We start from the raw sequence: 12,324 nt of genomic DNA, 5'->3' as shown, positions 1-12,324 counted from the left end.
TATATATGTGACTTAAGAACAGCCACAGATCTCTTCAAGGATGCTAGGGTTCCCCTCACAAATTTATTTCTTAGAGTAATGGTGAAAAGTATGTCCTCTGGATCCTCCTGGGGTGGGTAAGCAGGTCTTAAATGATAAATCTACTCTAACATTCTGGTCTCCCAAAGCCTGTGGATACCTTTCTCTATAGATACCTGGGCAGTTCTAGCACTTCAACTTCATTTAGCATAGGCCCTTCTGGGTGGATGGGGGTTAAGTGATCAATGGAGTTTTCATTGTTCTCACGGTGGGCCCAGTGGGTCCCCAAACCTGTCCTGTGTTTATTTTCCCAGTTTGACATGCATAATTGGAAAAGACACACTCAGCAATTAAACACAGCATTAGAGCTTTTTCTAAGCCTCTGAGATAAAACACTGAATCCAGAATCTCTGGTCGGTTCACATCAATAAATTTGGTCCTGATTGAATGTATAATCTTGATCCCTGTATGAGTTTCCTGAGGTGGTCATAAAAAAGTACCAGAAACGGAGTGTCTTAAAACAACAAAATTTATTCTCTTGCAGTTTTGGAGGCTAGAAGTCTGAAAGCAGGTTTTTGGCAGGGCTAAGCTTCTTTGGAAGGTGCTTTGTAATAATCCTTTTTTGCCTTTTCTTTGCTTTGCTGACTCCTGGCATTCTGTGTCATTTCCTGGCTTCCAGTTGCAACACTCCAATCTCTGCTTCTTTCTCCACATGGCCTTCTTCCCTCTGTGCCCATTTATCTGTATGTCCTCTTCAAAAGGCACCAACCATTCGATTTAGGGCTCATTCTACACCAGCTCATTCTATACTAGACCCTCGTCTTAACTAATTACATCTGCAAAGCCCCTCTATCCAAATAAGTTAATATTGTAAGGGTCTAGGTGGACATGAATTTTGGGGAACACTATTCAACTCTCTACAATCCCATACCTTAACAGTCTTTGTATATTCTTTTGCATGCTCTGAATTTTTTAGCATGTGTATTTATTACTTTTTCAAGTAAAATTAAAGGAGAAAACAGTACCCCCGGAGTTCTTTGCCACAAGATAGAAACATTCTTTCCGTCCAGTTTCTCCCTTGGAGGTCACTACTATTTAGTCTCCCTAAACTGGTCTTCCAAGTCTTGCCCTTATCCAAACTTTTACCAAACTGCTGTCAAAGTGGTTTTTCAAAATGATCTCAAGATCTGTCAGTGAGGATTAAACATAAGCTCCATAGTTAGCCTAATATGGCTTTTTCATGGTCTGGTCTCCAGCACCACTTTTTCAGTTTCATCTTTTTTTTGAGATGGAGTCTCACTCTGTCATCCAGGCTGGAGTACAATGGCGCGATCTTGGCTCACTGCAACCTCCACCTCCTGGGTTCAAGCCATTCTCCTGCCTCAGCCTCCCAAGTAGCTGGGACTACAGGCACCCACCACTGCGCCCGGCTAATTTTTGTATTTTTAGTAGAGACGAGGTTTCGCTATGTTGGCCAGGCTGGTTTCAAACTCCTGACAGGTGATCCGCCCACCTCGGCCTCCCAAAGTGCTGGGATTACAGGCGTGAGCCATCATGCCTGGCCAGTTTCATCTTTCAGTACAATCCCCTGCTCCCTACCTGTTCCGCCCTGGACTCCTCGCGGGTTTCTGAACTGCCCAGCTGTTCCATCCCGCCCTATTCTGGCGCTGCACTGCTTCAGTGACGCTTCTTGCCCACGACTGCAAGTCAACTTTGGAGGCTACTTCTCTCCTCCATCCCGGAGACGAAGCACTTCACTCTTGGATGCTTGAAAACGGTTCATATTTTCCCTTTACATTTTGTTCCAAAATGTTTCTATGAATGAAATACCTCATGTTCTCACTCATAGGTGGGTGTTGAACAATGAGAACACATGGACACAGGGCGGGGAGCACTACACACTGGGGTCTGTTGGGGGGAATAGGGGAGGGACAGCGGGGGGTGGGGAGGTGGGGAGAGGTAGCATGGGGAGAAATGCAGATATAGGTGAAGGGGAGGAAGGCAGCAAATCACAGTGCCACGTGTGTAGCTATGCAACTATCTTGCATGTTCTTCACATGTACCCCAAAACCTAAAATGCAATAATAATAAAAAAAAGAAATACTATGATCCAAGAACACACACTGCTGCGCTTGCTTAAGCAGGTCGAGTTAAACCAGTTCACCCTCTCTGCCCCAATCCCGGTGCGGTAACTCCTAGCCCGGAGCGACCAGCCTGGCCCGACAGCGGAGGCCCAGGTCAGCCGTACTCGGGCGCCGGGACCTTCCCGGCAGGGGACAGCCCAGACAGGCCGCAGCCACGCTTGACAGCTGAGGAAAACCCGCTCCGGCGGAGGGCGACGCTCGGAAGCCGAGAGTGACACCGCAAGGCGCCGGAACGGATCAGCGCCCTTCACACCTAAGACCAGCCTTCCTCCTCCTCACCCAGGACGCTCCCGCCGCTCGTCTCGTTCTTTCCAGCTCTCAAGCCCTCGTCTTCTCCCCACACAGCTGGCCAGGGAAGCAAGCCAGCGGCGCCCGGGGACAGAGCATGCGCAGCAGCCTCAACGCGCGGTCCATCTCTCAGCCCCGGCCGCGCAGCCCGCGCACGAGCATGCGCATGCGCCGCGTCCCGGCCTCCCTCCAGCCGCACCTCCACGCGTCAGGTCAGAGGCCGTGGGGCGGGCCGCGGTGACGCGCGCGGAAGCGCCTTGTGGACCCTCGGAAGCCGCCCGGGCAGCAGGGAGGCTGCGCCCACAGCCTGGCACCCCGACGGGAGGGTCTCCGGATCGTTCCGAACCGGCTGAACCCCTTCGGCCCCAAGCGGCCGCATGAGTCGGGGGACCATGCCTCAGCCCGGAGCCTGGCCGGGCGCGAGCTGTGCAGAGACACCGGCGCGGGAGGCTGGGGCCGCGGCGCAGGAGGGCGGGAAGGCGGCGGCCGGCGGGCAGCCGCGGTCCGAGATGTGCTTCACGGCCGAGCAGTGAGTGCCCGGGGGGCGGGTTGGGGGCGGCGGGCTCTGTCTCCTCCAGAAGCCGGGCTGGGGTGGGGAGTCGTCACGGAGGGTCCCTGGGCGTCCTCAATTCTGAGGGAGGTCGTCGGCGACAAGGAGGGATTGCCAGACAGTTATGCCCAGTGTCCGAATGCAGATTTTTCCGCCAGAGCCCCTCACAATTCTGATCACACAGTGCCCCCCCGTCTCATTTTTGATATCTGCATGTCTGTAAAGTTAAACAAAGTTCCAGAAACTTGGGGAGCAAACCTGAGAAGCGATGTGTTTTGTTACTAACTCCCAGTAGGTCTTTCCTCCAGCTTGGCACAGGGAGGAAGTGAGGTCGCTCCTGCCGCAGCCGCGGGAGAACGGAGCCGCGCGACATGTTCTTGGAGGCGAAGTCCCACCTGTTGGACAGACTTTGGACCGAGTCTGACCCATTCTCTTTGACCCTTTAACGGCCTGACTAGTATCCCTTCCCCCTTTTCCTTTTAAAAAGGAAAGTCAGTGCTGGTTAGATCAATTTCTTACTGTACTGTGAAGAAGATGGTTTGGGAAGAATTCATAGTTTCTGCAAGGTTCGGGGGTACACGTGGAAGCAGAAGAGAAACTCAGAGTGAAACTTTTCTACACTTTCAAGTTCTAGGCACCTATGCATGCTCTTGTAATTTAAGAAATAATGAAAGCACTCAACCAGTTTGACATATTTTAATTGGTTGGAAATTTAAATTTAAGATGTGTTTAAATGCAAAAAGCACAGCTAGAACTTTAGGAAAAAAAAATCCTGGCCGGGCGCGGTGGCTCAAGCCTGTAATCCCAGAACTTTGGGAGGCCGAGGCGGGTGGATCACGAGGTCAACAGATCGAGACCACCCTGGTCAACATGGTGAAACCCCGTCTCTACTAAAAATTACAAAAAGTTAGCCGGGCATGGTGGCGCGTGCCTGTAATCCCAGCTACTCAGGAGGCTGAGGCAGGAGAATTGCCTGAACCCAGGGGGCGGAGGTTGCGGTGAGCCGAGATTGCGCCATTGCACTCCAGCCTGGGTAACAAGAGCGAAACTCCGTCTCAAAAAAAAAAAAAAAAAAAAAAAAAAAATCCTAAAAAGGGGTCCTTTGGAGACCTGTTAAGTAGATATGTGTTATGATAACACATTTGCATAGTACTTAGACATTCTCATTTGTTGAGAATCCCCTTGGGATGATGTTATTCACACTTAATGGGTTAATGGTCACTGGAATTAAGATCGAGTTGGTGGTCTCAAACTCCTGCCCCCAGAACTAGGCAGTAAGTGAAGTAAGTTAGTGAAGTTGGCCAGGACCTGGAGAGATTGTCTCTCTGTTGGGAGGCAGGGTCCCCGAAGCTCAAGCCTGTAGTTGCTGCATCTTCTGTATTTAAAGAATCCGGCTATTTGGGGTTTTGCATGAAATATGCTGCTTTTTAAATAGTGCACTTTTTTTTTTTAATTGAAACCACTGTACACACCCATGTGTGAGTTGACGTGTCCTGTGGCAGCCGGTTTGCTCTCTGGGTTAGAGTCTGTATTATGCCATTTTTGTTTGGTTTAAACAAGTACCTGAGACTGGGCAATTTATAAAGGAAAGGGGTTTAATCAGCTCATGGTTCTGCAGGCTTTACATGAAGCTTGGTGCCTGTATCTCCTTGGCTTCTGGTGAGGCCTCAGGAAGCTTTAACTCACGGCAGAAAGCCAAGTGGGACCAGGCAATCACATGGTGAGAGAAGGACCAAGAGAGAGGTAGGGGTGCCATTAAGTTTGAAACAACCAGATCTGGTGTGAACTTGGAGTCAGCACTCACCTGTCACCATGGGCATGGCACTGAGCCATTCATGAGGAATCCAAATACCTCCCGCACCCCACCTACAATACTGCGGTTTATATTTTAATGTGAGATTTGGAGGGGACAGATATCCAGACTATATCATTCTGCTCCTGGCCCCCCAGATTTCATGGTCTTTCTCATATTAGGAAATAATCTCTTTCCAACCATTCCTCAAAGTTTTCACTCATTCTAGCATCAAGTCCAAAGCCCTAAGTCTGATCCAAGACTCAGTTCCTTCCACCTGTCAGCTTGTGAAATTACAGACAGATTATTTAATTCCACAAATTCCTGGGAAATGGACACAGTGCTGGCAAATTCTTTGCTAGGACATAATGAGTGACCTTTACTCCAGTTCCCAATAACTTCCTCATTTCTGTTTGAGACCTCATCAGCCTGGCCTTTAGTGTTCATATTTCTTTTTTTTTAATTTTACTTTATTATTGTTATTTTTCATTGAGATGGAGTCTCACTCTGTCACCCAGGCTGGAGTGTAGTGGCACAGTTTTGGCTCACTGCAACCTCTGCCTCCCAGGTTCAAGCGATTCTCCTGCCACATCCTCCCGAGTAGCTGGAATTACAGGCATCCACAACCATGCTTGGTTAATTTTTGTTTTTGTTTTAGTAGAGACAGAGTTTCACCACGTTGGCCAGGCTGGTTTCAAACTCCTGACCTCAAGTGATCTGCCTGCCTCAGCCTCCCAAAGTGCTAGGATTACAGGTGTAAGCCACTGTGCCTGGCCCAGTATCCATATTTCTATCAGCATTTTGGTCACAACCATTTAACCAGTTTCTAAGACGTTGCAAACTTTCCCTTGATTACCTGTCCTCTGAGCCCTCCGAACTCTTCGAACCTCTACCAAACTCTTCCAAGCCCACTACCGAGTTCCAAAGCTGTTTCCACATTTTCAGGTATCTTTATAGCAGTGCTTGGCCCCTCAGTACCAATTTTTTATATTAAACTGCTTTTGCACTGCCATAAAGAAATACCTGAGGCTGGGTAATTTATAAAGAAAAGAGATTTAATTGGCTCATGGTTCTGCAGGCTGTACAGGAAGTTTGGTGCCTGTATCTGCTTGGCTTCTGGTGAGGCCTCAAAGAGCTTTTACTCATGGGAGAAAGTCAGCTAGGACCAGATGATCACATGGTGTGAGAGGGAGTGAGGTGGGGGTGAGGTGCCACAGACTTAAGCAACCAAATCTTGCATGAACTCAGAACACACTCATCACCAAGGGCGTGGTGCTAAGCCATTCATGAGGGATCTACCCCCATGATCCAATCACCTCCCACTAGGCTCACCTCCAACCCTGGGGATTACATTTCAGCATGAGATTGGTGGAGTAGGAGGTGGGGAAAAGTACCCAAATCATATCAGGCTTACCTCAGACTCTGCAGAAGGTTAAATAGGGGGTCTCTTGTCCCCAGTTCCTGCTCCATGGGCCCATGCTGGTTCCTAATTGCTGCTTTGCCTTCCTCCTACCCTGGTGGTTAGAATCATGTGCACTTAATTTGATACCCTGTCCCATGTTGCACCTCAGCCCCAGCTGTTTCATGCCCTCTGTGCAGGGCAGAAACTTTGAAGCCAGACCATGTTCTTCAAAGTATATGTAGTTATTTGGCAAGTTTTCTGGTGGATGTGATTCTCAGTCTGAACACCTATGAAAAACAGACAATGGTAGGAAGAAATGCTCTTTCTTTTTGTGGCACAGGTGCCTCTTCTGTCTGCTGCTTGTGGAACTATATAGACTTAGAGAGCTGAAAGGAATGCAAAAAAGCTAGCCTAGGTTTGTCATTTTACACATTTGCAGATTTGTTAAGTGTAGCTTGGCTAGAGAGACCCTGATGCATTGGTGGGAACCTCCCCTATCTCTTCTGGACTTCCTCAGCACAACCAGGGAGAGCTACATGGTTTATAGTGACAGTCAGCTTCACTTTTTTTTCCCTTGATTTGCTTCCCAAGTTTGCCTACCAATAGATGTTCTAGTTTATGTGTGTGTTTTTAAGCAGCTTAATTTTGTTTTCTCATTTTTTTGTGTGTTTGATTATCTCATTCTCTTTTACCTCTCATAAGATGGGGCAGAATAAGAGAGGTGAGTTTAAGATGTCACCTTTTGAACATCATGTCTTAAATCTTGGACTTTTTAGCCTTTTTCCATCTTTCTGATTCAGCAGTATCTGGGTAGTGGGCTATTTCTCTATGGTATCTTCATGGGCTAGACAAACTGTACTATGGGTATCATATAAACATAAAGTTTACAATATAAGGTATTTATGTCTATTCTTGCATGATGATACATGCAGCTTAATAGTTGAGTATCAATTTAAACAGTGTAATGTCCATTTTTAGTCTGTTTTTTTTTTTGTCATTGGAGCCAAGGCCTTTCTTTTCACCCAGATAGTTGGGTTTGCTGTGCAGAGGAATCATTTAAAATGTTTGCACTTAGAAGCCTGAACACCGTAAGACCAGAAGTTTTGAGATATCCTACAGAGTCATTTTTAATACATTCAGTGGACAGTAATTACAAATACAAATCATAGCCCAACTTCTGCAGCTGAATTAGAAATTCGGGATCTGATTCTGAAGGCTGTGGTGATGGGTAGAGAAAGAGATGGCTTATTTCCTAGGCAGCACAGTAGGTTACTCTGATTCCTTTCCACTAAGCTCATCACATTTCACAAGGGAGAGAAGTGAAGGAAGAGAAACATATAAACCACATGGATAAGCTACTTTGTTTTTGTTTGTTTGTTTGAGACAGGGTCTCTCCCTGTTACCCAGTCTGGAGTGTAGTGGCATAATCATGGCTCACTATAGCCTCAACTTTTTGGGCTCAAGAGATCCTCCCACCTCAGTCTCCTAAGTAACTGGGGCAACAGGTGCATGCCACCATACCCAGCTTTTTTTTTTTTTTTTTTAACTTTTTGTGGAGACAGAGTCTTACTTTGTTGCTCAGCCTAGTCTCGAACTGTTGGGCTCAAGCAATCCTCTTGCCTCAGCCTCCCAAAGTGCTAGGATTATAGGTGTGTGAGCCACAGCACCCAGTGATAAGCTACTTTGTAATTGCAGTTATTCTTTTCCTCCCTCCTTTTCTATCTCCCTCCCTCCCTTCCTTTCTTCCTTTTCCCATCCACTAATCAGCGCATTTGAAAGATGTGGTTGGCTCACCTCTCCTGGACAAGCCCCAAGGATAGCTCAAAACATAACTTAGGGTCACATTTGAGGAAATCTTATGACAGACCAGATTAGTTGACATTCTTTAAGCTCCCTCTGCTGATCTCCTATGCTGTATCCCCTGCTTGCTCCACCCCCAACATGTGACTCCTGCTGTATCTGGTCCTGGGACATGGTTGGTGGCCAGGCCAGAATTTCTTAGGGAATTGAGAAGAGACTACTCCATGGCCCTTCTCTGAGTGTGAGACAGGATTTGAATTTGTGGAGGCATACTGTTGGTGAACCCCTCTGAAATTGAAAGCAATTTTATGTATGTTTCTGGGCTTAGGTTCTGATGAAATCTAAATTCTCAAAGGGGCTGTGAACAAAAAAAGTGGCACATTGTTGTTTTTGTGGATGTATTTTCTGCCCCACCCCACCCCTAGATGCTGCTACAGTTTGGAGTAGGGATAAAGTCCACTTTCTTTCAACCTGATGAAGAGCCTGCTTTGGGGTCCAGAACTGGGATGTCGCTAAGAATCAAACCTTATTGAGAGTGGCTCATTGACCCCAGTTACCTCTGGAAGTCACATGGAGTAGCATGAGCCAGTCATGGAAAATCCACTTGCAGAAGAGGTTGGAATTTTGGCCTGGGCGCCGGTACTTTCCTGTATTTGATGAGTTGTTCACCCATCTCTGAACCACAAGTGGTGGAGAACGGCTGGGTTGAGTGGTCTTTGCTTTTCCTGTGCTGGTGTGGGAAGGTGTGTTAGTATCACATTGGTTGACACTGTCTCACCAACACTGCCTTAATGTTGCCATTACTTTCATAGGACAGGCTAAGTTAAGTATGAACTGCAGGGTTCAAGTCCAGAGAACTGAATTAAAAAAGCCATACTTAATTCTTTTAAACAACCAAGGGGAACGATTTTTAAAAGGTTCATAATGGCAAGTGATTAAAATTCTGTTATGTTAGCTTTGCATATATATTAGAATTGTTTTTTTTTCCTGTTACATGTTTACTTGAATCAGAAATTGAAAAATTGACTTCAGAGAAATCTCTTCTGCTTTACTGAGCTCTTTTTTTAACTCATGGCTTTTGTTCTTGGGAAAAGTGTAATTTTGTGTCTGTATAGTAAGCATATTTAAAATAAGTTTTCAAAAATTGGTTGGTATGCAGATGTTTGAACAGAGCCAGTGGTTCCAGTTATAATTTAGTATGCAACATATAGCTTACTCAGTTGGATAAATTGCCTTCATATCAAAAATAAAATATTTTATCTCTAGGTTAAGACAAAACAGGTAAATAGGCCAAGCATGGTGGCTCATGCCTATAATCCCAGCACTTTGGGAGGCCAAGGCGGGCGGATCACCTGAGATTAGGAGTTTGAGACCAGCCTGGCCAATGTGGTGAAAACCAGCCTCTACTAAAAATATAAAAATTAGCTGGACATGGTGGTACACACCTGTAATCCCAGTTACTTGGGAGGCTGAGGCAGGAGAATCGCTTGAACCTGGGAGGCTGAGGTTGCAGTGAGCTGACAGTGCACCATTGCACTCTCAGCCTGGGTGACAACAGCGAAACTCTGCCATATACACAAAAAGAAAATCGGTAAATATTGTTTGATAGGAACTTGAAAATATACATATACAGTTTAAAATAATGCCATGGTGCAAAACTAAGAATTTTCTAATTAGGAATTGTTAGCATTTGGTTTTAAAATTTAGGCTGGGCCTGATGGCTCATACCTATAATCCCAGCTCTTTGGGAGACCAAGGTAGGAGGATCTCTTTAGCCCAGGACTTTAAGACCATCCTGGACAACAGAGTGAGACCCTGTTTTATAACAAAATTTATACAAAATTTAAAAAATTAGCTGGATGCGGTGGTGCATACCTGTGGTCCCAGCTACTTGAGGCTGAGGTGGGAGGACTGCTTGAGTCTAGGAGGTCGAGGTTGCAGTGAGCTGTGGTTGTATGGCCGCATTCTAATCTGGGCAACAGAGTGAGATCCTGTCTCAAAAAACATATTCATAATTTTTAAATTGAATTATTTTTAAATTATACGTACTTAGGGGGCACATAATGATGTTTTGATACACATAACTATAGTGATCAGATCAGCGTAATTAACAGGTCCATCATCTCAGACGTTTATCATTTCTTTGTTTTTGGGGATGTTTAGTATCTTTCTCTTAGCTGTTTGAATCTATATAGTAGATTATTAACTATAGTCATCTTACAGTGGTATAGAACACTACAACTTACTCCTTCTATCCAACTGTAATTTTGTCCTTTATTTGTATCCTTTAACAAATTTTAACTGTGGAATTGAGTGTGACTGCCAGGAAATCAGGTCATTTAGACTTTAGCTTAACTTTTCTTTAACATAGAACTTTTTGCTCTGGTGATCATCTGAGTCGTTGAGCTTCAATGGTTTCTTCCGTGTCAGAGTGGCTACCTCCCCACTGCCACCCCAACTTGACACACAAAAGGTTACCAAATCCCTGTTGCTCTCACTGTTTTATTATCTTCCCATCCCATAACAAAAATTTAAACCTAAACTCTCTACCTGTTTCAGATTCTCAGGTTTTAGTATAATTTTATTTTGTCATTATTTTCAGCTTTATTATTTTAATACTTAATTAAAGCAAAAGTTTATTGAGTGAAGCATTTTTTTTCTATTTGATGAAATTTTATTCAGCAATAAAGAGGAAAGAGTGAAGCATTTTTAAAATAACATTTTTATTTTTATTTTTTTGCTCTGTTTCTTCCTTTCTTTCTTTTTGCTTATCTTTATATTAGATGGGTAACTATTTCATTCTGGCTGTGAAATGTCCTCCTTCCTGAATATATTGATTGAGGTTCATTGCTCAAACCTAAAACTTATTCTTCTGGATTATTTTTAAAAATTTAATTAACTAATTAATTTTTTTTTTAGTGACAGGGTCTCTGTCACCTGGGCTGGAGTGCAGTGGTGTGATCATAGCTCACTGCAGCCTCCAACTCCTAGGCTTAAGTTATCGTCTCTCCTCGGTCTCCTCTGTAGGGGGGATTACAGGTGAGTTCCAGCACACCCAACGGATTTTTTTTTTTTTTTTTATAGAGGTGGGGTCTTGCTTTTTTGCCTGGCTGATATTGAACTCCTGGCTTCAAGCAGAATTATTTTTATTTTAATGGTGGCCTTTAGTAAAGGTGATATTACATTTTTCTGAATGTCCTTGGTAGCCATGAAGTTAGCAAATGTTTATGCACAGGATCTGAGTGAAATCCAGTTGTGGTTAAGGCAATTTGAATATACTCTGGTTCTCTTACTCTGTTTCTGCCTAGCTTTTTTCATATATCCTAAATCACTGCTTTTTATTTCCAGCAATTTCCCATTCAGCTTCCCTTTGCATTTAGTTCTGTTGTTTCTTTCTTTCCTTTCCTGTTGGCCTTCGTAGGAATTTATATTTGTAGGATGGAGAGTCGCTTGTTTAGAGAACCTCCTCCGGGTATTGGTTTTGGATTTTGGTTATTTTGTAGATTAAAAAGGGAAGAAAACAAAAGTTGAGCCAAATGTGCATACAGTATAGCCACTTTCGCTTAAAGTACAATTTTCATGACAAATATATTCATAAACTTAGACTAAAGAACTGGAAGAGGAACCATGTAGTTTATATGGCCTCTTCCTGTCTTCTCATTTTGAAGATGAGAAAACTGAGGCAGAGGTATGCTTCCGATAATGATACCATGAAAGTAATTTGCTTGAATGACTGTTTTACAGGATTAGAATTTGTCTCTTATAAAGCCAGGAAGGAGACTGAAAGATGTTGTTAAATTATTAAGAGAAGAACAAACATATTTGGTCAGTTTTTATTTTAGGCCTTTGATGTATGGTCCCCATGAATCAGGTTTCTGTTTGTTTTTAACTCTGGCATGGGCTCCAAGGGTGACATCACACTTTTTACTTGAAATCTCACTGGAACCAAGAGCACATGGAAAGTACCTTTTCCTGATACTTGTTCCCTCATCCCCACACTTTTAAAATACACACAGTTACGTATTTAGAGAGAAACAAATAAAAAAAGATCATTGGTCAGGTTGTTCATTAATACTTTGCACCATAAAATGAGAATTAATAAGAATAGCTAACTTAATTTTGAGTGCTAATTATTTTCCATGTATCTGTTTCTTACAGTAGCCCTTTGAGGTGAGTAAAGGGCTACTGCCATTTTGACAGGTGGTTAAAGCTAGATGCCGAGAGGTGTATTTACTCTAGTCATACAGCTAATAAGGGCTGGAATGAGGACTAGTTAAATAAACCCTGGAAGTCTAATTCCTGGGTCCCCATTCTAACCATTGCACTCTGC

The 12,324-nt window shown here is 44.3% G+C and overlaps 1 protein-coding gene and 1 long non-coding RNA gene across 3 annotated transcripts in view; one reads left to right on the top strand and one right to left on the bottom strand.

The window, feature by feature from the left end:
* Window positions 1–529: 529 nt before the first annotated feature.
* Window positions 530–2,553, bottom strand: LOC144581482 (uncharacterized). The gene is made up of 3 exons (XR_013532355.1): window positions 2,442–2,553; window positions 1,618–1,833; window positions 530–770 (listed from the first exon to the last, which is right to left on the bottom strand). It is a non-coding gene; the product is annotated as an uncharacterized LOC144581482 (long non-coding RNA).
* Window positions 2,554–2,665: 112 nt separating this feature from the next.
* The window catches only part of OTULIN (OTU deubiquitinase with linear linkage specificity), a 36,771-nt gene continuing 27,112 nt past the window's right edge, over window positions 2,666–12,324 (top strand). For both annotated transcript variants that reach the window (XM_002745106.6, XM_017969984.5), the window contains exon 1: window positions 2,666–2,979. In XM_002745106.6, the coding sequence (XP_002745152.1) occupies window positions 2,828–2,979 (152 nt within the window). In that variant the 5' untranslated portion in view covers window positions 2,666–2,827. The remainder of the gene's footprint in view (window positions 2,980–12,324) is intronic.

The sequence above is a fragment of the Callithrix jacchus genome, chromosome 2 (assembly GCF_049354715.1).
Source record: "Callithrix jacchus isolate 240 chromosome 2, calJac240_pri, whole genome shotgun sequence".
Classification (NCBI taxonomy): Eukaryota; Metazoa; Chordata; class Mammalia; order Primates; family Cebidae; genus Callithrix; species Callithrix jacchus.
The sequence above is the reverse complement of the archived record's forward strand: the minus strand, read 5'-3'. Positions and strand labels throughout refer to the sequence as shown.